The sequence below is a fragment of the Pristiophorus japonicus genome, chromosome 6, assembly GCF_044704955.1.
Source record: "Pristiophorus japonicus isolate sPriJap1 chromosome 6, sPriJap1.hap1, whole genome shotgun sequence".
In the NCBI taxonomy this organism is placed as follows: domain Eukaryota; kingdom Metazoa; phylum Chordata; class Chondrichthyes; family Pristiophoridae; genus Pristiophorus; species Pristiophorus japonicus.
In genome coordinates this window covers 5039193-5067004 of record NC_091982.1, presented here as the reverse complement: position 1 = coordinate 5067004, position 27812 = coordinate 5039193, and the positions used below count along the sequence as shown (strand labels likewise).

Here is a 27812-nt window from a genome sequence, read left to right as displayed (position 1 = left end):
GGCGTTTTGTGCAGTGGGATGGAACCAGCAAAGGGGTCATGATCCGTCATGCCCACTGCCCCCACCAGACCCGCCCAGGTAAGGAAGATTCCGGCCTAAGTCTTTAAATAGTTTTGGATTCTGTCTTGACTCCTTTGAAACGAGATAAATATGCAGTCAGAAATATCACAAAGATCACAACACACTGCTACATAAAGAACACTAGATACTGTGCTGGGGAGGTGGGGGATGTGTGAGTGAGGAGGTCTTTAAACAGGGGACTTTTGAAACAAATTAATTTGATTAGAAACTAGATATTTTGCTTTCTATTATAGATGTGCAGACTGGACATGATCTCTCTCAAATAATCCTACATTCCTCAATTTGTACAGGGGTTCAGATCAAGAAAATGAAGCATTTGTGATGGCAGAACACCATTGCTCAAAGTCTGCATGTGACTCCTGCAGTTCCATAAGTGGTGAGCTCACACCAGTGAACATCTCACCCAGCTTCTGCGAAAGCCCACCTTTGAAAGACCAGAGGCAGAACAGCTCGGGTTCTGAGTTGTTTAAAGTACCAGGAGCGCAGGCATTCTTTGGACAAGTACATCCCCAGCATGGAAAGACCTTTTCTGCCCGATCACTAAAAAGTAAGAGATCTGGTTCACTGTTCAAGTTGTAATGGAAATAATTCATGAAATTAGTTTAAAGTAATACAATAAAATACCTCAGACCAGAGACCTTTGCTAGGAAGGAAGTTGTGTGGCACACTGAGCTGGACCCTTCTCCAGGGAAGTTTCACCTGCTCAAGGGCAGCATTTCATCTGCTCGTCCAACCTTGACCCATTTTCCTGCGTCAGGCTTAATTGTAGATGTAGGGCAGGCTCCTTGTGGCATCTTCGCCTCATGGAGGCTGCCCTCCACTCCACTGCCAGGAAGGGAAATTTAGTGGCATGCTATGGGCATCCAGTGCACTGCAGGAAGTAAGAGGAACCATGATTAAAAGAATCCTGGAGAGTTTTTTTAAATGTGTACAAAATACTCTGCATGAGCTATGGAGAAGTTTGCTACAGTTAGGGGGTCAGTAGGTAGGGAGAGAGGGCCACTACTGATAATGATGATGATGATGGCCGCCATGTATCATTCCCTTCTTTTGGTAGTATTTCAGTCATACTTCAGTAGTACTTCAGTCGTACTTTGGTAGTACTTCAGTAGTACTTCGGTAGTACTTCGGTAGTACTTCGGTGAGTATGCAGGGAAATTGGCTGCCCTGCCCATGCTGAGGTTCACGTTTTTCAGCCCCCTTTCAATCCCTCCTATTGCCTCTCGTTGCCCTAAGTAGCTTTAATTTTTCACAATCTCTTGTGTCACCTGTCACCACCCTTGCCTAAGATTCTCGTCTATTCTCTCTGCTCCACACACTGTTGCTCTCTCTCATCGTTCCTAACCCAAGCACTAGTTTGTTTTCCCCGTGCTCCCTCTTGCTGTGTTTTGTTGATTTGGCCCACCATCGAGAACCCATATCTTCCCTTCCACTGCCGCACCCTCGCACTTCCAGTCCTTTCTCCCATTCCTCATCACCCCACTTCTGGTCCTACTGCATTCTGATTCCCCCTTCCAAGTGCAGCCAGAGATCGTAACCACAGCTCTCACAGACTCACAGACCCAGCCCAATGCTCTACTCCAATAGCCCCACTCCCGATTCCCCCAGACCCAAGACCCTCTCCTTCGTACTCAAGATCTGAAAATAACACCTCATTACCACTCTCCTAGCAACTGCCACAACCTGGAGCCACCACTGCCATTCCCTTTCATGTTGCTTCCAGATTTTAAAACCCTCACCCAATAGTCCCATAATCCACCCCCACTATTCCAGTACACCCTACATCTCAGAACCACTACTACTACAAAAAAAGAAAGACTTGCATTTATATAGCACCTTTCACAACCTCAGGGCATTCCAAAGCACTGTACAGCCAATGAAGTACTTTTGGAGTCTAGTCATTGCTGTGATGTAGGAAATGTGGCAGCCAATTTGCACGCAGCAAGCTCCTACAAACAACAATGTGATAATGACCAGATAATCTGTTATTCAATGATGTTGATTGAGGGATAAATGCTCCCCACCCACCCTTTCCTTCAACCACTGTTTGCCCCACCTGTAATTCCCGTATTGGACTGTACAGTCACCTGAGAACTCACTTTTAGAGTGGAAGCAAGTCTTCCTCGATTTCGAGGGACTGCCTATGATGATGATGATGATCAAATATTGGCCAGGACCGAGGGATAATTTCCTTGCTGTTTTACAAAACAGTGCCATGGGATCTTTTATATCCATGTAAGGGAGCAGACAGGGCCTTGGTTTAATGTCTCATCCAAAGGATTGAACCTTCCTCAGTACTGAACTGATCTGTCAGCCTGGATTTTTCTGCTTAAGTCTCAAGAGTGAGACTTGAACCCACAACTTTTGGACTTACTGAGGCGCGAGTGCTACCAACTGAGCCATGACTGACATTTACGTACTATGTGTACACAAACCACACCCACTGCTCTCACTCCTGAAAGGCTCCTCCCACTACTTGCATATCTCATGAACACCCCCTCCATTCAATTTTATGATAACCCAGTATAATGTATGCACCTGTGAACACACTCACAGCTGTGTACATTACCCCCAGAAACACCATTGCACATCTATAAATCCATTTCTACATTCTCCCACTACTCCCAAATGGCAGGAACACGTCTCTTTCCTTCCCTAATGTTTTGTACCTCCCCCCACTCACCACATTGTCAGACGCACAGCAACATAAACACAACCCTCCTGAGCACACGATAGTTCCAGGAAAGTTTTTTTATCGTATATATATATATATACACAATACACTATATGGGGCTCAATTTCCCCAGTGATTTGAGCCGTTAATTTGGTGCAGGCTGCTTTTTTTGGCCTAAGTTTAAAAAATACAAGTTTCCCCGATCAATTTGCACCAGCGTAACTCAGTTACGATTTTTTTTGTTACTTTTTTTTTTAGTCAAAGGGGGCGTGACCTGCCACCTGCGCCAATTCTGGCCAGTTTGGCAAGTTTCACCAGCTCAGAGTTACTCCAGTTCTTCTTAGGCCGGCATATGTGGCCTCTGTAGAAAAACCTTCTGGTGAGTTAAGGAAATCACCGCAGGTAAGTAAATCAGCACAGCAGATGTACGGATAGCAGCAGCAGGAGAGGTGAGAGTGAGAGAGGGGGTGGGGGGGGGAAGCCTTTCAGGTATAGTTAGGTGCGGGGACAGGGAGGGGGAGGACATTCGGCCAGGGATAGGAGCAGGGACTGACACCATCATCGGCGGGGGGTCGGGGGGGGGGAAACTTTAATAATTTAATGGAGGTAAGTTGCTGCAATGTATTTTAATGTGCTTGGTAAGTTGCTGCAATGTTTAATGTGTTTGTGCAGCTTGCGAGCTGGTTGTATGTTTCACTTTCCAGCCTCAGCCCGCATTGTGTCCCTGGTTACCGTGGCAACCCGATCTTTTTGGCGCCGATCACGGCTCCACACCCAAAACTAAAGGACAGGATAGGCGGCGCCGAAATGAAGAAATCAAACAGAGAAGCTTGGAAGATTTTCTTTTGGCGTACATGGGCCCCCAATAAACGGGCGTAACTCTTCAAGTAACCAAAAAACAGCTTTGGGGAAAATTGAGCCCTTTATAAATGAAATTGAATACACACATCATGTAAAATATTTACTGCACACACATTATATTACTATTTATATGCACATTTGTCTGTATTATTTCAAATATTTCACATTAATTAAATTTAGCTCCCATTCGTAAACCTCTACAATTATATTTTAAAAATCTGCCGATATACAATTTCATCTTGTTTTTCAATCAAATTTGTCTCATTTCAATTTCTAGACAATTTCTAACATTTTCTCTTTTTCTAAATTCATTTCATTTTTAATCAAAGTTGCTCTTATTCTCAACACCTGAAATATACCAGTACCTACAGATATAATCCTCTCCTTATCGGACAATATATTATATACAAATGTCCCACGATACTCTTTAATAAGAATGCAGTACATTACCATAGATCTGTGGCACTTGTAATATTTGAGTGCTCTATGGGACAATACAGCATATCCTCTGACGCACCATGAGAGCTCTGGAGTCTAACCAAGCAGAACAGATACTGTAAACAACATTCATTAGTTATGCAGTTCATATCAGTCAATGGAGTCTTTATTACACAGTTTTATTACGCTTTCTTGTTGAACATCTGGATCTCTTCTTCCAATTTGCCATAGGCAGTGGTTTAAACAATCCCAGTGTCGCAGAATGTGATCACCAGCAGATGTGACCTACAGATCTCCATGTCAACTGTTGCTGGATTCTCATGGAACTAGTGTGAGGTGTTTATTTAATCAAGAACATATAGCAGAATTTGGCAACACAGATTGCCGTTCCTTTTTTCCCACTTTAAGGGTAATATTTCAGATCAGAATATATCCTTGCCTCCCTCTGATCCCGAACGTCACTGGCCTATAAACTGGGCCGCACAATGCTTATTTTTTCCGAGCAGGAAGTGCTGGAACGTTTTCAGCTGGAAGTAAGCTTGGGAAAGGAAAATAATTTTGTGCACGCTTGAGACAAGTCCTTTGCAGATGCATATTGCCACCACTACCCCCGCCTCCAAATCCCTCCCCCACCCACCCCGGCCTTCACTTACCTGAGGGCTGCTGTGACACACGTTGGCTCTTCTCCAGCTGACTGTTTGCCACATGCCAGCATGTTAGAAATGATGCCTGAAGCCCAATATTGGGGGCACTTTGGATCTCGCCATTCAGGTGCAGGGATCTTATCCTGTGCCCCCGCCGGCCCAAAAATGAGCATGCCCAAAATTCTACTCCCCTCTCTTTCAGTAGTGATAGTTATCACAGACTTAGGAGGCACAACCACATAAAAGAATTGGAGGGATGTCAACACAATTCCAGGATTTGGAGCATGGACTAGAAGTGGACAAACAAGGAATCCTCTTCATTCCGCCTCCCCAATGATTGCACCGATGACAGGAAGTAGTGTAATTCAATATACCATATTACTTATATATTGTCTCATTACTAATTATACTGTGACTGTAGTACATTATCACCCTCCTCAACCTCTTTGCAGCCTTTGACATGGTTGACCACACCAACCTTCTCCAAAGCCGTCCCTTCGTTGTCTGTATGCCCCAGACACGAGACTCCCAAAGCAAGCGCTCTACTCGGAACTCCTTCACGGCAAACGAGCCAAGGGTGGACAGAGGAAACGTTACAAGGACACCCTCAAAGCCTCCCTGATCAAGTGCAGCATCCCCACCAACACCTGGGAGTCCCTGGCCAAAGACCGCCCTCAGTGGAGGAAGTGCATTCGGGAGGGCGCTGAGCTCCTCGGGTCTCACCGCCGAGTGCATGCAGAAAACAAGTGCAGGCAGCGGAAGGAACGAGCGGCAAACCAGTCCCACCCTCCCTTACCCTCAACGACTGTCTGTCTCACCTGTGGCAGAGACTGTGGTTCTAGTATTGGACTGTTCAGCCACCTAAGGACTCATTCTAAGAGTGGACGCAAGTCTTCCTTGATTCCAAGGGACTGCCTATGATGATGATGATGAGCTCAATAGTATTACACTTGCTTGGTTCCACTGTCACCTAAGCAATCATAGCCAAAGCACCTCCAGCAAAGGCTTCTCTTCCCACCCTGCGCCATTATCTTTGGACTCACCCAAGTATCTATCCTTGGCCTCCTTTTCTTTCTTACCATCATTCTTGGCGATATCACCTGCTTACATGGGATCAACGTCCAATTTTTGGCTCCCTTTGCCCCCTCCCACACCCCTGCCCCCCTCAGAACCTGTTTCTTTTTTCTCCTTGTCTCTAATGGCAGCTGGTCATTATCCTGCTATTCACACCCTATCTTGACTAATGTTTTTCTAACTCCTGGCATTACCATTTGAATTTGGGCCATCATCTTTTGTCACTCTAATCTCTAATCTCTCCTGTCTTCCAACCTATCACAGAGCTGATGGCACCCAACTCTATCCCTCCACCACCTCTCCTGACCCCTTCATTGCCTTTGTATTGTCAGGCAGCTTGTCTGATATCCAGTGGTAGATGGACCGTAATTTACTCTGAAGACTCAAGCCATTGTCTTCAGCCTCCATCACATATTTGTAAGAACCTGAAAGTCATTGCTGCCAGACTGGACCTGAGTCAGATGATGAGGGAACCATCAAGATACCATCCTGACTTCATAGTATCATAATAGTGATATTGGACATGACTTGGACTGCAGCACTATTTCTTCATTGTCGCTAGGTCAATCTCATAGAATTCCTTACCCTACATCATTGTGGCAGTGCTATCAGCACACGTTCTTCAGCAGTTAAATAAAACGCCCCGCCATCACCTACTGAGGGCAACTAGGGATGAGCAATAACTACGAACTGGCCTGCATTGCGCACATCTCATGAATAAATCAAAAAAAGGACTGAGCTGCCATGTTAAGAAAGCCTCCTGTCCAGATTTACCAAATAAACTGGCCCAAAACAACTTTAGCAACACTCATTTCAGCACTTCCTCCACCATTAGCAATTCTCATCCTTCGCTGTAGTGCTGCACAATTGCTGAAGACATTCTCAGCACATAAAAACAGAAAATGCTGGAAATCTCAGCGGGTCGGGCAGCATCTGTGGAGAGGAAGTAGAGTTAACGTTTTGGGTCGATGACCCTTCGTCAGACCTGGAGAGTGTTCAAAAAGAACAGATTCTTAACCAGCACTGAAAGGGGCAGGGGAAGAAGGAACAAAGGGGAAGGTCTGTGATAGGTTGGAAGACAGGAGAGATTCGAGTGACAAAAGATGATGGCCCAAATTCAAATGGTAATGCCAGGAGTTAGAAAAACATTAGTCAAGATAGGGTGTGAATAGCGGAATAATGACCAGCTGCCGTTAGAGACAAGGAGAAAAAAAGAAAGAAACAGGTTCTGAGGGGGGCAGGGGTGGGGGAGGGGGCAAAGGGAGTCAAAGATTGGTAGCGATTACGTTCTGAAATTTTTGAACTTGAAGTTGAATCCAGAAGGTTGTAAAGTGCCTAACAAAAGATGAGGTGCTATTCTTCGAATTTGCACTGAACTTCGTTGGAACAGTGTAGGAGACCGAGGACGGAGAGGTCAGAGTGGGAATGCAGTGGAGAATTAAAGTGACGGGCGATTGGAAGCTCAGGGTCACACTTGCGGACTGAGCGGAGGTGCTCCGCAAAGCGGTCACCCAATCTACACTTGGTCTCCCCAATGTAGCGGAGACCACACTGTGAGCAGCAAATACAGTATACTAAATTGAAAGAATTGCAAGTAAATCACTGTTTCATCTGGAAGGAGTATTGGGGGCCCTGGACGGTGGGAAGGGAGGAGGTAAATGGGCAGGGGTTGCATCTCCTGCGCTTGCACGGGAAGGTGCCGTGGGAAGGGGAAGGGGTGCTGGGGGTGAATACATGTATACATGTATTGAATACATTGCATGATGTGTGAATAATATCTGTGCATTTTGCCACAATCCTTCTGCATTTTTGCTGGTGGATTGTGTGTGACATCTAACGCCTACCCGAATATCTAAGTGACTCCCTGTTGGAAGGACCAAGTGTGGCAGTTGGTTGCAGGGTCCTGCAGATGGCCTGGTAGGATTCTGATGGCCCTTTGCATGGTGAGAGTCCTGCATGTGAGGCAGTCATGTTTGGTACTGTGCTGGCTGACTGGTGCTCCCTGATTTTTGCCACTTCTGCATTTCTGGCATCAGGCATTCCTGAGCAGTGGCCTTCAGTCCCACAAACAAGATGCTTCCTCTCTCTCAATCATTGCAATGGGTTTCTAGTGCCTGGCCCATAAACATGCATTCCCTCATTCTGTAATGCCTAACCCCACAGCAATTTTGCTCACCTATGTCGGCCTTCTCACTGCTAGTTCAGCTGTTTAAATGCCTTCTCATTGCAACTCACAGCTAATTATGATTAGTGTTTCTCCCTTCTCTCGCTGTGTAAGAATTGTAGCCCAGAAACTGAAAGCAGTAAAAATGTATGTAAACCAGCAATGCTTGTATTCTGAATTCCCGATCGGATTTATCAGTGACTATTTTATATTTATGGCCCCTAGTTTTGGTTTTTCCCACGTGGAAACATCTTCTCTACTTCTACCCTATCAAACCCTATCAGAATCTTCAAGAGTTCTATCAGACCATCCCTCAGTCTTCCAACATTAAAAAAAAGTACCTGATTGCTGTTAATTAACTCTGTAGTGCACAATTTCCAGATCATGTAGTTCACCTGTTAACTTCTGCTATCAAGTTGTAATACACTATCATTCAGCATAAAGGGCTAGATTTTCCATTAGGGAGCCATCGGCCAAAAAAAGGGTGATGTTCTAGCGATGTGGGACGTATCGCCCGTGCTGATCCCTGGCACTTCGCCCAGTTTTTTTTTTGCGATTTTCCACTCGGCCTTACCCCGGCGATGTCAAATGGGCGATGTGATTTTTTGCCGATCTCACGATTGCCCAAAGAAAACGGAAGTCATAGAAAAAAAAAAGCTTCCCTAGCAACGCTATTGTGCGCATGTGTGGGATTTTTTTTTTGTGGTTGATTTTTTTTGCCCCATTTCCAGAGGTCAGGGGTCATCGCATATGCTCAGAAGCACAGGGAGGGTCAGAGAGAGAGAGAGAGAGAGAGAAGAGAGGCTTGTGTGTTCATTGGTTAGTGCTTATATTTTGAACGTAAAAACTAACAAATCCGATCGATCTTTTGATTTTTTTTGAATTTCAAATAATTAAAAGTAATATTATATACTTGTTAACAGTATTTTAGTTTGAAATACTGCAATATATACAAAATAATGGAAATGCAGGGAGAAAGTGAGAGGAGAAGGGCCAAACCCTTTAGCGAGGAGGCCAACGAGGCCCTCGTAAATATTGTGAGCACAAGATGGGAGGACTTGACATGGGGTGGGCATGGGAAAGCTCCACCCCCTGCATATCGGACAACATGGTGTGAGATTGCCAATGTACTCACATCGGCATCAAATGAAGTGCGGACTCCAGACCAGTGCCGTAAGAGATGGAACAGCCTGCTGGCAGCAGCCAGAGTAAGTTGTATTTAATATTTAAAATCATACATATGTATTATTTAAATGATGTTTGTAAATTTTAATTAGAATCGTCAATGTCATTTCGTTATAGTATAAAATAATTAAATTAGGAGTTAATTTATGCACCCTAACACTAAGTTGAATCTTATAGTATGAAAAATTATTCATATGCAATGCAATGCTAATTTTTAATTGAACATTTAAATCTGTCAGTCTTAAATGTTTATTGCCGAGTCCATTAACTTATATCGTGCAATGTTATTTACAGAGGAAGATATCTATCAACCGTTTGGAGCAAAGGAGGACGGGTGGCGGCTCCGCTACGGTCCATATACTGAATGAATACGAGGAGCTTGCGGTGGCCTTGGTAGGGCCTGAAAGCCGTTCGGTCATGACCCGTGGTGTGGCCGAACCCACCCTTGAGTCTCGTGAGTAATGGGAACTGTGCACTGTGCAATGTGTCAAACATTACTAAATACATACTAAAAATATTGTATACGCATGTATTGTTATGCAATTATAATGCAATAATGTTGATGTACTCTTGATCTACGAATGAGGTCATGTTAGCCCTGGTGAACCCTTGTGCATATGGGGTTTTGAAAAGTATTGTAATGTTTTGGGTTATTGAAATATTGATATGTATTGATATGTATTGTTGTATTGTTATAAATTGTTTAGAAATTTCATTCATCTTTCTCAGGTCAAGTGTCCGTTGAATCGTCGGAGATATCCACAACTCCCGAGCCATCAAACAGCTCGCAGGAGGAAGAGGCGGAAGAGGAGGAACTGATGACTCAAGTTGAGCGAGAACAAGAGGAGGAGGAGGAGGAGGAGGAGGAGGAAGACGATGATATTTTTTTTGTGGGGGGAGAGGAACAACCTGCAGCCATCTCTATTGAGATGGATGATGAACAAGGACCAAGCGGTGTGCAGGTGGTGACACCAAGGCGGGTAATGTTACAAACACTGACCCCATGGAGGTCCGGTCAGTGGGGTGAGCAATCGACTACCAGGGAGGGCCAGACGGAGAGTTTATTATCCCTGTGCAGGGAGACGCCGCGATTGGTCGCGACCTTATCCAGGGTTTCATGGGTTTCTCTGCAAACCGGAGCCAGTTTCCAGCAACCTGGAGCGAGTTCTGCACAAACTTCTCTAACTGGTCTTCTGAGCAAGCACAGACTGCACGGGGGATGTTGGAGGCCATTCGGCAGCAGACAGCTGCAACCAATGTCCTATGACATGCGTTGCTGGCTGGACACGGCGCTGCACCCCAATGTGTCGTGTCAGCTCGCAGCGAGACCCCGAGCACGCAAGCGAGTACCGAGGACTCAGTTCCTCCTGACTCGGAAGTGGAGCCTCAGGCTTCTGATTCCACTCCGTCACCTCCACCACGGCAGGAAGTCTTGTCGTCCTACACTGCACAACGCGTTCGTGTCGGTCCGCGTGGACCAAAACGGGCGAGTGGGGTACAAACATGGGGTGGGATAGGACCTGGAGGGAAATGTGGCTGCAGGTAGGGAGAGGGGAGTGTTTTTCAAAAGTTTCATTGTTCAATGTTCAATGTTCAACTGTTTTTTCTTTTTGTTAATTGTTAACGTTTTGGGGATTTGAGGGAAGGGTGGGTTGGTGCGGGGGATGGGGCGTTGGAGGGAGGGTGTTGTTCAATAGTTTATTTAAAATTTTCCATTTCTATTTTTGTTAATAAAAAAAATCTTTAATTCAACAAATTTTGTGCCTTCTCTCTTAGTTACATTAGTTAGCAAATTTACATTTTTTCATCCATATTTGTTTATTTGTTTATTCTTTTATTATACCAGTACTTTTATTATACCAGTACTTTAAACTTTACTTAAACTAATTCCGATGATAGACCAGTGCAGGCAAGACAACAAGGAAACCCCACACAAATGAAACTTTTGATTAACCCTAACTGTAAATGAACATTTGAATATCTACAATGATAGTTCAAGCAAAGCGTTCATTAATGAGCTGCTGATGCAACAGCTTCGCGGCCGTGTAACTGCCACTGGCTACTGGTCTTCGGGAGGGGGCTGGTGGTACCGGTGCTAGATCGCCATAGAGTAAGCTCCTCTATGTCCTCGCCCGCGTCCTCTTCCGTCTGTTCCTCCTCTTCATCCTCGCCGGCTGGCTCTTCTGTCTCCCCTCCTTCTGGAGGTGGACCTGCAGCCCGACCTGGCATTACTTGTCCTCTCCTTATAGCTAGGTCATGCAACATGCAACACTCCACAATAAACTCTGCGACCTGGTCAGGGTGGTACTGTAGGCTGCCTCCAGAATGATCCAGGCATCTGAAGCGCTGCTTTAGGACTCCAATTGTCTTTTCAATGATGTTGCGGGTCGCTATGTGACTTTTGTTGTGTCCTTACACACTACAGCAAATCAACACGGGGCACATACTGGAGACAAGGTCACTCTGTGACCTGTACCTTTATTCACAGGACCAAGAAGTGATGACCCTGCGTGGGACCTCCCTTTATATACCTGGATGACCAGGTGAGGAGTGTCTCACACAAGTTCACCCCCTGTGGTCAAGGTGTGCATTTCTCAGGTGTATACAGTGTATAGTGTTGTTACATGAAGGTTACAGTTATGTGAGGTTACATACATGACATCACCTCCCCCCCAAGGTCTTTGGGTCAAACATAGAGTCTTTCAGGCGGTCGACGCTCTCTCGTGGAGCGCCGCAGTTGGGGCTCTGGTTGTTGAGCCTTGGTATGCGTCTCTGTCACCTGTGGTGATTCCGGCCTGTCCGGGCTGGCCGCAGGGACTGTGCATGCTGCTGAATGTTCTTGTTGCTCGTTCACTGGCGGTGGTGTGAAAACCATCTCATGATTTTCCTCAGGTTCCTCAGTGTCCATGCTGAACCTTTTTTTTACTTGGTCCAGATGCTTGCGGCATATCTGCCCATTGTTGAGTCTGACCACTATGACCCTATTCCCCTCTTTACCAATTACAATACCCTCGAGTCACTTGGGTCCCACAGTGTGATTAAGAACAAATACAGGGTCATCGATTTCTATCCATCTCCCCTTTGAGTTATGGTCGTGGCACTCATTTTGGGACTGGCGCTTGCCCTCAACAATGTTTGACAGGACAGGATGAATGAGGGACAGCCGAGTTTTAAGTGTACGTTTCATGAGTAGTTCTGCTGGCGGGACTCCCGTGAGCGAGTGCGGTCGGGACCTGTAGGCCAGCAGGAGGCGCGACAGACGGTATTGAAGGGAGGGTCCTTGAATCCGGAGCATGCCTTGCTTTATGATTTGGACCGCACGTTCCGCCTGGCCATTGGAAGCCGGCTTGAAAGGCGCTGTCCTGACATGGTTAATGCCATTACCCGACATGAACTTCTGGAATTCATAGCTAGTGAAACACGGGCCGTTGTCGCTAACCAGGATGTCCAGCAAACCGTGGGTCGCAAAGACCGCACGCAGACATTCCACTGTGATGGATGTCGTGCACAAATTCAAAATGATGCATTCGATCCATTTCGAGTACGCATCAACAACAATGAGGAACATTTTTCCCATAGATTGGTGGGGCAGGGCCACGGGCTGAGAGGGGCCTCCCTGGGGGCATTGACCAGCTGGGCATACGTCATGCACCTGTGAACACAGTGTTCCAGGTCTGCATCAATTCCCGGCCACCATACATGTGACCGGGCAATGGCCTTCATAAGCACGATGCCTGGGTGCTCACTGAGGAGTTCCCTGATGAATGCTTCCCTACCCCTCTGGGGCATGACTACCCAGCTGCCCCATGGTAGGCAGTCGGCTTGGATGGAGAGTTCATCCATCCGTCTATGAAACGGTCTGACCTCTTCAGGGCATGCTCCATGTGCGGGCGCCCAATCCCCAGTCAGGACACATTCCTTAATCAGAGATAGGAGGGGATCTCTGTTTGTCCAGGTTTTGATCTGGTGGGCTGTGATGGGGGAACCTGTGCTGTCAAAGGCATCGACAGCCATGACCATCTCAGCACTTTGCTCCGCTGCCCCCTCAGTGGTGGCCAGTGGAAGCCTGCTGAGCGCGTTAGCGCAATTTTCGGTGCCTGGTCGGTGCCGTATGGTGAAGTCATACGCAGCCAGTGTGAGAGCCCATCGCTGTATGCGAGCTGATGCATTGGCATTGACAGCTTTGATGTCGGGTAAGTGGGATGTTAACGGCTTGTGGTCCGACTCTAACTCGAACTTTCTGCCAAAAAGGTACTTGTGCATCTTTTTCACCCCGTAGACATATGCGAGTGCTTCCTTTTCAACTATCCCATACCCCCTTTCTGCTTGGGAGAGCGACCTGGAGGCATAAGCCACAGGTTGGAGTTGGCCCTCATCATTACTCTGCTGCAACACGCACTCAACCCCATAGGAGGATGCATCGCATGTCAAAACCAATTTCTTACAGGGGTTGTACAAGGTCAATAACTTATTAGAACAAAGCAGGTTCCGCGCCCGATTGAAAGCGCGTTCCTGACAATCCCCCCAAAACCAATCGCAGGAGCACATGGAGCGGCTCCAACAATGTACTTAAGATCGGTAGAAAGTTCCCGAAATAGTTCAATAGTCCCAGAAATGAACGCAACTGCGATCTGTTGCCGGGCCTGGGCGCGCGACGGATCGCCTCCGTTTTGGATTCAGTGGGCCGGATCCCGTCTGCGGCAACCCTCCTGCCCAAAAAACTCGACCTCTGGGGCCAAAAACACACACTTGGACTTCTTGAGTCGCAGGCCTACCAGGTCCAGTCGGCGTAGCACCTCCTCCAGATTGTGGAGATGTTCCTCGGTGTCTCGACCCGTGATAATGATGTCGTCCTGAAATAAGATTGTTCTGGGGATGGATTTTAGCAGGCTTTCCATGTTCCTCTGAAAGATAGCGGCTGCTGAACGAATGCCAAACGGACACCTGTTGTAGACAAACAGCCCCTTGTGCGTGGTGAAGGAAATTAGGCGTGCATGGAAATTAGGGGTGCATGCAACAAAAGTGCAGCAGTTATCATGGGTGACTTTAATATGCATCTAGATTGGGCTAACCAAACTGGAAGCAATACGGTGGAGGAGGATTTCCTGGAGTGCAAAAGGGATGGTTTTCTAGACCAATATGTCGAGGAACCAGCTAGCGGGGAGGCCATCTTAGACTGGGTGTTGTGTAATGAGAGAGGATTAATTAGCAATCTCATTGTGCAAGGCCCCTTGGGGAAGAGTGACCATAATATGGTGGAATTCTGCATTAGGATAGAGTATGAAACAGTTAATTCAGAGACCATGGTCCAGAACTTAAAGAAGGGTAACTTTGAAGGTATGAGGCGTGAATTGGCTCGGATAGATTGGCGAATGATACTGAAGGGGTTGACTGTGGATGGGCAATGGCAGACATTTTGAGATCGCATGGATGATCTACAACAATTGTACATTCCTGTCTGGCGTAAAAATAAAAAAGGGAAGGTGTCGATCAAGGGAAATCAGGGACAGTATTAAAGCCAAGGAAGTGGTATACAAATTGGGCAGAAATAGCAGCGAACCTGGGGACTGGGAGAAATTTAGAACTCAGCAGAGGAAGATAAGGGTTTGATTAGGGCAGAGAAAATAGAGTTTGAGAGGAAGCTTGTAGGGAACATTAAGATGGACTTCAAAAGTTTCTATAGATATGTAAAGAGAAAAAGGTTAGTAATGACAAACGTAGGTCCCCTGCAGTCAGAATCAGGGGAAGTCATAACGGGGAACAAAGAAATGGCAGACCAATTGAACAAGTACTTTGGTTCGGTATTCACTAAGGAGGACACAAACTACCGTCCGGATATAAAAGGGTCAGAGGGTCTAGTAAGAAGGAGGAACTGAGGGAAATCCTTATTAGTTGGGAAATTGTGTTGGGGAAATTGATGGGATTGAAGGCCGATAAATCGATTATCGGCCTTTTGGCTAAGATCAAGTGTAGTATCTGTTCTTATCAGTTTAATATCCCCTATGGGGACCAAATATGAAATTGTTTTTTGGAACAGGGAGATGGAACAGGGGCTTGCTCCGTCCACTCCACGCACCGACCTGGTATTGCAGTGTTTCCAGGAACGGTGCAGCTTCCCCTCTCGGTCTTTTGGCTAAGATCAAGTGTAAATAGCGCAAAGTGATCTTTGGCGCTGGAGTTGATCTGACAAGAATGAAAAAAAAAAGGCCGATAAATCTCCAGGGCCTGATGGACTGCATCCCAGAGTACTTAAGGAGGTGGCCTTGGAAATAGTGGATGCATTGACAGTCATTTTCCAACATTCCATTGACTCTGGATCAATTCCTATCGAGTGGAGGATAGCCAATGTAACCCCACTTTTAAAAAAAGGAGGGAGAGAGAAAACAGGGAATTATAGACCGGTCAGCCTGACATCAGTAGTGAGTAAAATGATGGAATCAATTATTAAGGATGTCATAGCAGCGCATTTGGAAAGAGGTGAGATGATAGGTCCAAGTCAGCATGGATTTGTGAAAGGGAAATCTTCTGGAATTTTTTGAGGCTGTTTCCAGTAAAGTGGACAAGGGGGAACCAGTTGATGTGGTATATTTGGACTTTCAGAAGGCTTTCGACAAGGTCCCACACAAGAGATTAATGTGCAAAGTTAAAGCACATGGGATTGGGGGTAGTGTGCTGACATGGATTGAGAACTGTTTGGCAGACTGAAAGCAAAGAGTAGGAGTAAACGGGTACTTTTCAGAATGGCAGGCAGTGACTAGTGGGGTGCCACAAGGTTCTGTGCTGAGGCCCCAGCTGTTTACATTGTACATTAATGATTTAGACGAGAGAATTAAATCTAGTATCTTCAAATTTGCGGATGACACTAAGTTGGGTGGCAGTGTGAGCTGTGAGGAGGATGCTATGAGGCTGTAGAGTGACTTAGATAGGTTAGGTGAGTGGGCAAATGCATGGCAGATGAAGTATAATGTGGATAAATGTGAGGTTATCCACTTTGGTGGTAAAAAACAGAGAGACAGGCTATTATCTGAATGATGACAGATTAGGAAAAGGGGAGGTGCAACGAGACCTGGGTGTCATGGTACATCAGTCATTGAAGGTTGGCATGCAGGTACAGCAGGCGGTTAAGAAAGCAAATGGCATGTTGGCCTTCATAGCGAAGGGATTTGAGTACAGAGGCAGGGATGTGTTACTACAGTTGTAAAGGGCCTTGGTGAGGCCACACCTGGAGTATTGTGTACAGTTTTGGTCTCCTAACTTGAGGAAGGACATTCTTGCTATTGAGGGAGTGCAGCGAAGGTTCACCAGACTGGATCGACTGGGCTTGTATTCACTGGAGTTCAGAAGAATGAGAGGGGATCTCATAGAAACGTTTAAAATTCTGACGGGTTTAGGCAGATTAAATGCAGGAAGAATATTACCAATGTTGGAGCAGTCCAGAACCAGGGGTCACAGTCTGAGGATAAGGGCTAAGCCATTTAGGACCGAGATGAGGTGAAACGTCTTCACCCAGAGAGTGGTGAACCTGTGGAATTCTCTACCACAGAAAGTTGTTGAGGCCAATTCACTAAATATATTCAAAAAGGAGTTAGATGTAGTCCTTACTACTAGGGGGATGAAGGGGAATGGCGAGAAAGCAGAAATGGGGTACTGAAGTTGCATGTTCAGCCATGAACTCATTGAATGGCGGTGCAGGCTCGAAGGGCAGAATGGCCTGCTCCTGCACCTATTTTCTATGTTTCAATGGCCCCAAGTTTCCACATGATTTGCTCCTGATTTTTTGGAGCAACTGGTGTAGAACGGAGTATCTTAGAAATCGGAATTCTCCACATTTAGTTTTCTGCAATTCTAGTCAGGTAGAACAGTTTCACTTTGGAACTGAATTTTATTTTCAAAAGGGGGCGTGTCCGGCCACTGACGCCTGATTTGAAAGTTTCCACAGTGAAAACGTACTCCAAACTAACTTAGATTGGAGCAAGTGAAGATTTTTGTACGCTTGAAAAAACCTTGTCTACACTTTTAAAAATCAGGCGCGGGTTACAAATTAGGCGTCCGGAACGAGGTGGGGGTGGGGGGGAGGGGGGGGAAGTCATTAAATTCTACAATCAATCCTTAGTTATACTTATACAAATATTATACAAATAAATCCAACCTGAATAAAAATTTATATGCAAAGAAAAGATGAAATAAACCATCTTCCTACCTGTGTGAAAGTGCTTCAGGCAGGCCTTTCAGGCAGCGGTGTGGCGTCGGTCTCGGGGGCAGGCAGCAAGCAGCCTTGGTGCTTGAGGCAGGCCTTCATTCCCCGTGAAGATGCAGCACCCGGACGGACTTGAGGCCATTCGGCCATGGGATTGCAGCGGCGTCAGTGGCTGGCCGGGAGCACCAGCAGCCTTCGAGCTGTGTGGGGGACTGACTGAGGCCATTTGGACAGGGAGAGGCAGCCACATCGACATCTTTATATTTAAATTTGCAGAATGGGTGCACCACATATTATGCAATGGTTTGCTTCCTCATGCAAGAAATTCTTTGTTCTTGGTGGAAGTTGATCCATTGCAAAGTTGAATTGGCACTTTTATTTCTCCAAACACACAGTCCTTAATTTGCATGCACCAATGCAGCACCGGTTCTGCAAGTTTAGCAGTGAAAAGCTGAACTCACTGATTTCAGCAGGTGATTTATTCAGCAGTGCTGCTAAAAGCACTCCCTCACACACAGAAATATCAAGAAAATTAAAATGCAAGCCTTTGCAGGGGTCCAAGAAACAAATCTTCACTTTTTCTGCAGCACTTTTAAAAATGGCCGAGTGCCAATGTTTACTTCAGACTGCGCATGCGCGAACGCTCCAATGCGCACGCGCAGGGTTGCCGGCACCAAGAAGCCTCATTTCAATTGTACCTGCCCCCTCCTACTTACAAAATCGGCGCGAGTGGTAGGCTCCGCCCCCTGTGCGCCGCGCCAAGCAGACATCGAGCTCCAAGGAGCTCAAGAATAGCATGTTTTTTTTCAGGCGCCGTTTTCGGCGCGAAAAACAGGCGCCCAGCTCTGAGGGGCGCCTTTTTCGCCGCGTGTGGAAACTTGGGGCCTCTGTTTCTATGGTCAGTAGCTTGGATTCTTCTGCCAGTTCCTGGCTCATGTCGGCCGAAGTGAGGTCCAACTTGGTGAACAGCTTGCCACCTGTCAGCGTGGCAAAAAGATCCTCCGCTCTCGGAAGCAGATATTGGTCCTGAAGGGACACGCGGTTGATGGTGGCCTTGTAGTCGCCACAGATCCTGACCGAGCCATTCGTTTTTAGGACAGGGACGATGGGGCTTGCCCAGTCGCTGAATTCAACGGGTGAAATTATGCTCTCTCTTAGCAACCTGTCCAACTCACTCTCAATTTTCTCCCGCATCACATACGGCACAGCTCTGGCTTTGTGGTGCACTGGTGTGGTGTCCAGGGTGATGCGGATCCTTACTTTGGTGCCTTTGAAAGTCCCGACACCAGGTTGAAATAATGACTCGAACTTTAGTCGGACCTGTGAGTATGAACTTCGCTCCACAGATGAAATGGCGTGCACATCCCCCCATTTCCAGTTCATCTCGGCTAGCCAGCTCCTCCCCAAAAGCGCGGGACCATTTCCCGGGACAATCCAGAGTGGCAGCCGGTTCTGAGATCCATTATGTGTGACCACCAACATTGCACTGCCTCGCACTGGGATGATCTCTTTGGTGTATGTCCGTAATTGCGTGTCAATGTGTTCTAGTTTGGGTCTGCTAGCTCTGAGTGGCCACAGTTTCTCGAATTGTTGGACACTCATAAGTGACTGGCTGACTCCTGTGTCCAGCTCCATGCGTACCGGGAAGCCGTTTAACAGTACTCTCATCATCATAGGTGGGGTTTTTGTGTATGAGCTGTGGATGTTTGCCACCTGGACCCACTGAACTTCAGCATCCATTGCTGTGTCCCAGGCATACCCCTGCCTTGCAGACCCCTCTTGTGGTTCATCCACTTCGTAAACCAGCCTCACTGTGGGCTTCCTGCACATCCTGGCTAAATGTCCACTCAAGTTACAATTTCTGCAGATGAAGTGTTGAAACCGGCAGGTCTTCGCGGTATGTTTACCCCCGCACCTCCAGCATGAGCTGAGATTGTTGTGAACAAAAGAGCTGTTACCTCTTTGATTCTTTGATTACTCTTGAGCACTCTGTTTGTGGGTGTCAATGGTCCCATCCCGGGACATATTGTCCCTTGTGATGGTGTAAATGTCCTTTCAACCTGCCATTGTCTGTGTTGAGGGCCCACCCTAGAGTCTGTTACTGCCTGGTTGGTGTCGAATTGCCCTTGCCTGCCTGCGGGGTTCTGAGTTGCGTTTACCATGTTAACTCCCTGCTCCATCGCCACGTTGGGAGCAGAGTTGCGCGGGTATATGATCTTGGTTTCCTCCTCCCCCGCCATGAAGGGTTGAGCCATCAACGCCGTTGCTTCCAAGGTCAAGTCCTTGGTTTCATTTAGCTTCCTAAAAATCCCGGCATGACCAATGCCCTCAATGAAGAAATCCCGTAACATCTCCCCCCTGCAGGCGTCTGTGAACTTACAGAGGCTGGCCAAACGCCAAAGGTCCGCAACGAAGTCCAGTATGCTCTGCCCTTCCCGACGTCGGTGCGTGTAGAATCGGTGTCGGGCCATGTGTATACTACTCGCCGGTTTGAGGTGCTCACCGATCAGTTTGCTGAGTTCCTCGAAGGTCTTGTCCGCCGGCTTCTCGGGTGCGAGCAGGTCTTTCATCAACGCATACGTCTTAGGTCCACAGCTGGTCAGTAGATGCGCCCTTCGCTTGTCAGCCGCTGCCGCTCCCAGCCAGTCCTTCGTGACAAAGCTCTGCTGGAGCCTCTCAATAAAATCGTCCCAGTCCTCACCAACACAATACCATTCCTCCGTGCTACCGGTGGCCATTCTCTTGAGTCGTTGATTCCCGTTTCTCGTCGCCAAATGTTATGTCCTTACACACTGCAGCAAATCAACACAAGGCACATACTGGAGACAAGGTCACTCTGTGACCTGTAACTTTATTCACAGGAACAAGAAGTGATGACCCTGCGTGGGTCTTCCCTTCATCCCTGGATGACCAGGTGAGGAGTGTCTCCCACAAGTTCACCCACTGTGGTCAAGGTGTGCATTTCTCAGGTGTATATAGCGTACAGTGTTGTTACATAAAGGTTACAGTTATGTGAGGTTACAAACATGACAACTTTCATTGTACCGTTTCTGTGCTTTAGTGACGGGATTACGCAGAGGGGTCATCAGCCAACTGGCAAGGCCATATCCTTTATCCCCCAGCATCCAACCATGACCTTCTGGCTGATTGACAAACAGGTCACGGATAGCACTTTCATGTAGGATGTGCGCACCATGGATGCTGCCAGGAAGTGTAGCATTCACTGTTAAAATTGTTTGATTGTGGTCGACAACAAGCTGCACATTTAGTGAGTTGAACCCCTTTCTGTTATGAAACACCTCTGCGTTCTTTAAGGGTGCTTTCGGGGCAATGTGCGTGCAGTCTATTGCTCCCTGCACCTTGGGGAAGTCTGCTATTCTCGAGAAACCCAAAGCCCCCTCGGTCTGTGCCTCCCTGGTCTTTGGGAAGCCTATGAAGTCCATCCTGCGAGTGTAAAGGGCTTCAGTCACCTGTCGAATGCAGCAGTGTGTGGTGTGCTGAGAGATAAGACAGATGTCGCCACCTGAAGCCTGAAAAGATCCCGATGCATAGAAGGCTAGGGCAGCAGTAACCTTCACCTCAGCGGTTCTGATGGTGCTGGAAGGCTGCAGATCATCCTTGACGAGTTGGCATATCTCATCAATGACCTCCTTCTGGAATCGCAGCCTCCTAAGACAAGCGTTTTCAGACAAGTTCAGGTAAGGTTGCTTTTCCAAGTACCTTCGTTGGCTGTACGTTCTCCTCCTCTGTCTCTGTCTCCGTCTACGCATTACTGTGCCACCTCTTCGATTGATCCTTTCAGTAACCAGTGTGTGAGCAGTTACAGTTAAAGGCAGGGAAAGCATAGGCCCCATAATCACTATCGATAATTACTTTCACTCATTTTAATAATCTCTCTACTCTATACTCTCGAATCACTGTACTCTGCACTCTCTGTACTCTCGACGCTGTATACCAGTCAGTTTCATAGGCCCCAACAATATCAGTAAATAACTTCACTATGTAAGAGCTATTTACAAAATAATTTCAATATATAAAACATATTTACCAAAAATAACTTGATAATACCTCTTTATATTCCCTGTTCCAATATTCTGAGTACAATTATCTTTAAACTAACTCTCTAAATAACTCACAACTAATTCTCCACCCTTCCTCTGAAGTTCAAAATGGCGTCCGTAGTGTCCATTTCCTTCTCTTAGACCCAGTGAAAGCAACTATTTCTCAGCACTCATTTGGACTTTGCATCGGCCCAGCGAAGTGCATGCTAGGTGCTGAAACTCGGGATGGGCCTTGTGTGGGCGATCATCTCGCCGATCAAAGTGGAAACTTCGGCACCTGTTTTTCCGGCGATGTTTTGGGCCTAGTTTCCACTTTTTGCTCAAAATGGGCGATAGAGGTCCGTTTTGGGCCATAGATGGGCCACAGATGGGCGATGTGAAGTGGAACGTCTAGCCCATAATTTCTTAAGTTGCTGGCTCTATCTAGTGGTGAAAAATCAGTATTACAATTATTAATCTATCGTTTCTACGAAAGAAAATTCAAAGTTACACTTTGTGTATCTGTGGCAAGGATACCAGGGCTGAGAGATTATGGGGCTGGTTTTGGTGAACTTGCCGCCCACTGCCGCCGGCATTCCTCTGCTCGAACCGCCCAGTGGCACTTTCGCCGTGGCCTGGAGCGGGCGGGAGGGGAGAGCCGGCGGGAAACGCCCGCCGACGTCAGCGGACAGCTGATGGACGTAAGGGACCTCCCGCCCGCCGAGGTGCCCGGATTGGTGCGGGCGGGAGTCGGTGGCAGGGCGGCGGTGAACTGCTGCGTGGAGGCTGGTCTGTCCTGAACGTTGAGTGTCAGGATCCTGTTAAAAAAAAAAAGGTAAGTGGCACGTTTTAAAATTATTTCTTTACAGGTACTTACCTGGATTGGGGTCCCCTGAAGATGGGGTTTTTTTTTTTTTTGCTGCTGATGATTTTTACCTCTTTGACCCTCCCTGAGCCCGACTCCATCCTCGGTGGCACTTGGGCGAGAATGAGACCTCCTGCCGGCTGCTGCCCAGATTGCCGGCGTATGCCGTTGATTTGCCGCCCGCCGACCTTCGAGGGACTTCGGCGATGAAAACTCTGCCCAAAATACCGTCGGGTTCCTCGGCGGCCATCAGCGGCACTTTGGGCGGCACTTGGGCTGGCGGAGGCCTTGATCAAATTCGGACCCCCATATTTATCAGGAAAGATTGCACAGGTCAAGGTTCTTTTCTGTAGAAAAGATAAGTCCTTTGGAGGCTGGTTGCTGAGGAAAGTTTATCTTGAGATTAAAAGTTGTTTGTAAATCTTTGGCTTCTCCCCTTTGAGTTAGCAAAAATGAGCAGGAAATTATTAGCTTTCATACTCTTTTCTTTCTTCAATTATTTTAGATCCACGTGAAGAGACTGCTGAGAAATGGCCCTTCAGTCATCGGAGGACATCATGTTCACAAGAGGACCTTACAACAGCAGTTCTTTCGGAACTAAGAAGAGGATTTGTGAAAGAAGTAGAGTGCAGGACACAGAACACAACTTTAATTCCGACGAGCACGTCCCCGCATGTGTCCTCAGCTACCGATTCCCAGCTAGAGCACCACAGCCATCGCACACTCACAAGTCTGAACTGCACACGGTTCTTTGCAGGCAGCACTGAAGAACTGACGAAGAATACAAAAACAGCAACTAAACTGAGACGAGTTCGTTCAGAGCTTTGTCCAAAATATATAAGTCCCATCTTGCATTCATGCACTGCTAAAATGGGCGGAGACTTTAAAAAGTTCAGGGAAGTGGCCAGCAGATCCGACAATGAGTATTTGAGCAAAAAACTAACGATTGGATCTAGCTTCATTCCTCGGGCGTCTGAGAGGAGTGAGGCACTACAAAATGAGGCAAGTCGGGAGGGAGTGGAAGCTAATGTGTGGGTGAAAAGGAACATCAGGGACAGCTCTCCAACCAAAGAACAGAGACATCAGCAACCGCAGCACTACAACTTCGGAAGTGATCAGAAAACAAATTCTCTTCGTGAAACTGCTGTATGACTTTAGAAATTTCCCATTCACTGAACACTTCCAAAAGGGAAGTGACTTCAACATTTTGGGGAACATTTTGCATTCATTATTTCATGTTAGCTATACATCATTCTGTAAACTGTAGTACTGGACCGCGTTAACTAATCTCCAATTTGGCTATTATTTGCCCTTTTATGAAATGCTACAGAATCGCTCCTGATAAATATTTACATGTTACTTCCTGTTTTCACTCGCAGTTGTGCTCTGTGCAGAAGCTTAGCTTTAGTAAAACTTGAATTCCTATATTTTTATGCATTTGTACTTTATCTAAAATAAGCACAATCTTTTTCATTGTGTTGCGGCCTTGAACTGTTAACACTTAAAGGAATGTCCAGGCCCTTTGGGATTGTAGGAATGAGGGCGTTTGGACTGAGGAAAGACAGTTTGATCCCTGAACCCTGCTCTTTCCACATCCGCTGTACAATCTCTTCTATCATGGACTCTGCCTAATTTATTCAATGTAATCACTTGAGGAAATCTTCTGCAAAAAAACCTCCTTAACCCCCAGAAGAAAACAAACAAAACTCTAGAATATCTGCCTGCCTTTGAACCTTGCATCAAGTATTGAATTCAAGAACTATTTTTATTGAACGCTTATAAAAACTATTAAACTCACGGGGTTGAAATTGCTCTTCGCCCAAAACGGGGTGCAACTACCGATTTCGAAGGCGGTGGACAATCCGGAGAAATTCAGGTCTTTGTGGGTTTTTTTTTTGAGTGGGGCAGAAGTGGTGTCATCATCGGTGTAGAAGTGCGGTCGGGTCGGAGTAGCCGTCACTAGCGGGGTGTGAGTGGGGGCGGATCGGAGTGGCCGACACGCCAAGTCATCAGCTGATGACGTCATCGCGCTGGCGTGTCACAATGTCCCTCCCCTTCAGTTAAAGGGGAGGGGCTGCTGCGAACTCTGCAGCCACTTTAGTGGCAAACACCGGGCCATCGGGAAGGGTTTCGGTCGGGCCAGCGGCCTGGCACCAAAGAGAGGGACAATTTCCCGTGGGGCAATTTCGGGAAGGGGTCATCGCATGCACGACATGGCGGGAAAACGGGGGAGGCGGTCCCATACACTGCCCTAAAACTAAAGGAGGGCAATATCCAAAAAGGCGGTCCCTCCGCGGTGATCCATGGCTGTCGCATTCAGGCGGCCAGGGGCCTTATAGAAAGGGGCAATTTCGGCCCACCCTTGGGTTGGCTAACCGAGTGGTTGGGTAGCCATTTTGTTGGAGTTTATAGACTGGTGTATGATCAGGAGGCATTCCATTGCTGAATTGTGTCTTGTTTCTGAATTTCCATTTCCTCCCGAGTATTGGACTGATAAAATCTTTGCACTGGTGGACTAAGATATTGGGGGAGAAATTCACTATTGCCTTTTGGGGGTGTTCATTTTTAAAAGTTTGAGAAGCTAGACCCAGGCTCTAATGAGTTAAAACTTAAAAAAAAAAATTGCCCTTTGCACTCCGAGAACACGTCCTTCTTGGAGCACAAACAGCAGCAGGCGGGGCGGTGACTTCAGCCGCGATGCAGACTGGGCCGTGCAGCGCTGCCGCGTTCAAAAGCTCCTTCCCTCCCTTAAAGGGAAGGGCCATCACTGCCGGTTCTGCAAAATAAAAAGTACCTTCCTGGACCACGACGGCAGCCGCAATCCCTCGCGATCAGCCCTGCACTCAAGCCGATCGATCGCGGGCAGGAACTCGGGGGAGAAAACTGGAAGAAAAAAGGTAATTTTTTTTTTTTTACAGACCTCGGCCACCTCACCTTTAATCATCGCCCTCGAAGCGGGCGTTTACCCAATGCACGCCTCCTGCAGCTGCCGGTGTTTTTGTCCGGCGCTCCCGCAGGGGGCGGATGTCAATTTGGGGTCCGGGGCACCACTGGGGCGATACGCACGGCGACGACATCACAATTTCCGGGTGCAGGAGATCGGGACGCCGCAAAACACCCGACAAATATGACGGGAGTCGATGGCATCGCCGTGCCCGGTGGCAAAGCCTTTTGCACTCCATTAGTGCCACAAAGGCACTCAATTCCGCCCCACTGCCTTTTCAGCTGTGTACTATGGGTTTGAATGTAACACCGAATGATGAAATGAAAGTCTCCCCTCTGCTTGATTTATAAGTCCTGCATTAAATGATCTTGGGCAAATGTCAACTTCGTTCCTATTGGGTGCAAGCCCATAATGTGACACTAACTTTTCAGTTCTACTCAGTAAAGCCACAGGGATGGTTGGTATGCGAAATGGAAATATCAGCTGGGAATAATTGATCCCGACACTGGTGTTGAAATGTCCCAGCATTAATCTCTCTCAACTTGGTGAACACAGAACATCAGCTAAACAAATTAATAGTATAAATATTACAAATAGTTGAAATTAAAGCTATCCTGGAGGATATCAGATCAGCCACGATCTTATTGAATGGCGGAGCAGGCTCGAGGGGCCGTATGGCCTACTCCTGCTCCTATTTCTTATGTTCTTATGTTCTTATATCATCCTGGACATTCCTCTAATTGTACAGGATACCCAATTGCATTGTATAGAGATCAATGATCCCTTTTGTATCAAAATAAGTTTTTATTAAGTGTAATTTGCTTTGAAATTATGTTTACCTGTTACTTGTTATTGTAACCCCTCTAGTCTAGTGCTTTCTGGTGAACCAGAAGTATTGTAGCTTGTTTGTTATGTGGGCTGTGATTTTCAGATTTTTTCATTCACTTCAGTCGTGGCATGATACTAACGACAAGGTATAATATGTGTGGCCTAGTGGTAAATTAATCAGCAACACTGCTTAAAATAAATAATTAATTCTCAGCTGAGTCAGTAGTTGGGGCCCTGGATTCGGAAGAGAAAAAATCAACTGGAGTTCCCAATCCTGATTGTTATGTTACCTCTATTAGAAAGTACACGGTGGTTGGACATTGGGCGAGGGCACGATTAGGCTTGATATCAACCGCGTTGCCACTTAAATTTAATAGTAACTGAGGGGGAAACCCAACCTGTGGGATTCCTAACAACTGATCCGAGGCAGGAGCTGTTGGCTCCCCAAGAGATGTGTCTCTTTTAGCACAGCTTATGGGCCAGGAGGAACAGGCCCCATAAAGTAGCCTTCGGCCTCCCCTAGTTCCGATCTCCAGCCTCCCCCCAGAATTCCTGATCGCAGGCCTCCCCCCGCCTCCCCCTAACACCCCAGCCCTCCCGATTGCCCACCAGAGCTGATGCTCTCATCCCAGGTCTAGGGACTGTCCTCAAGGGGCCCCAGCTGTAGCCTCCTGCCCCAAGTGTTCCCTCTCACCCGCAGGCTAGGCTGCCCATTTGGCCGGAGCTTGTGTTACTGAGGCCCTGCTGTTCAGATCAACATGGTCTCCGTGCACAGGCCTTGCTGGGTTCTTCAGCCAATTTGGGCCTTCCTGGCTCCCCGTTAATACCGGGGCCATTGTGTTAGCACGTTCCCCTTTCGCCTGTAGAAGCTGAGGCCAAACCCAGCCAAATTCTCTGGCTGTAAGGATCCTATGTGAAATATGTTAAGGACAGCCTGTCAATGCAATTGCTTCTGGATAAAGATCCACAGTAAATATACTATTATTTGATGCCAATTAGCATTAAATTGTGACACCAAACCCCTCCTCCCCTTCCGATGCCCCATGCCGACCCCCCCCCCCCGCGCCCACCCAGCCCCCCTCTCCCCCCCTTCCCTCCGGAACGAACCCTCACATCTGCAGGCTAGGGAATCCATAAGGATGGCTGGTGCAGTTGGGGTTTCTATTCTGAAATTGAGTCTGAGACACGTTGGCCGGAATTTTCTCCAGGGAGACAGGTTGGGAGCGGGGCTCCTCTGAGGCAGGAGGGAAACCCGGGAGGCTGGGTTTCCCGCAGGCCCTGATGATTTAATGGCAGGGCCTGATGTGCAGCTGAGTCCTCGGATTCCCTGGCCTGTGGATGCAAGGGGTCGGTCCGGAGGGAGGGGGGGGGAGTGTGGGGTGGGGGGAGCGGGGCAGAGGGTATTGTGGGAGGGGGGGGGGGAGTGTGGGGTGGGGGGAGCGGGGCAGAGGGTATTGTGGGAGGGGGGGGAGTGTGGGGTGGGGGGAGCGGGGCAGAGGGTATTGTGGGAGGGGGGGGAGTGTGGGGTGGGGGGAGTGGGGCAGAGGGTATTGTGGGAGGGGGGGGAGTGTGGGGTGTGGGGAGCGGGGCAGAGGGTATTGTGGGAGGGGGGGGAGTGTGGGGTGGGGGGAGCGGGGCAGAGGGTATTGTGGGAGGGGGGGGGAGTGTGGGGTGGGGGGAGCGGGGCAAAGGGTATTGTGGGAGGGGGGGGAGTGTGGGGTGGGGGGAGCGGGGCAGAGGGTATTGTGGGAGGGGGGGGAGTGTGGGTTGGGGGGAGCGGGGCAGAGGGTATTGTGGGGGGGGGGGGAGTGTGGGGT

The 27812-nt window shown here is 47.7% G+C and overlaps 1 protein-coding gene and 1 pseudogene across 1 annotated transcript in view; both read left to right on the top strand.

The window, feature by feature from the left end:
• LOC139265084 (rho GTPase-activating protein 6-like) overlaps positions 1-23546 on the top strand; it is a 202526-nt gene extending 178980 nt beyond the window's left edge. Inside the window, exons 11-12 of the mRNA XM_070881975.1 lie at positions 372-628; positions 22729-23546. Coding sequence (XP_070738076.1) covers positions 372-628; positions 22729-23375 — 904 coding nt within the window. The 3' untranslated portion in view covers positions 23376-23546. The remainder of the gene's footprint in view (positions 1-371; positions 629-22728) is intronic.
• LOC139266512 (U2 spliceosomal RNA) lies at positions 15059-15238 on the top strand (annotated as a pseudogene).
• Positions 23547-27812: the final 4266 nt, after the last annotated feature.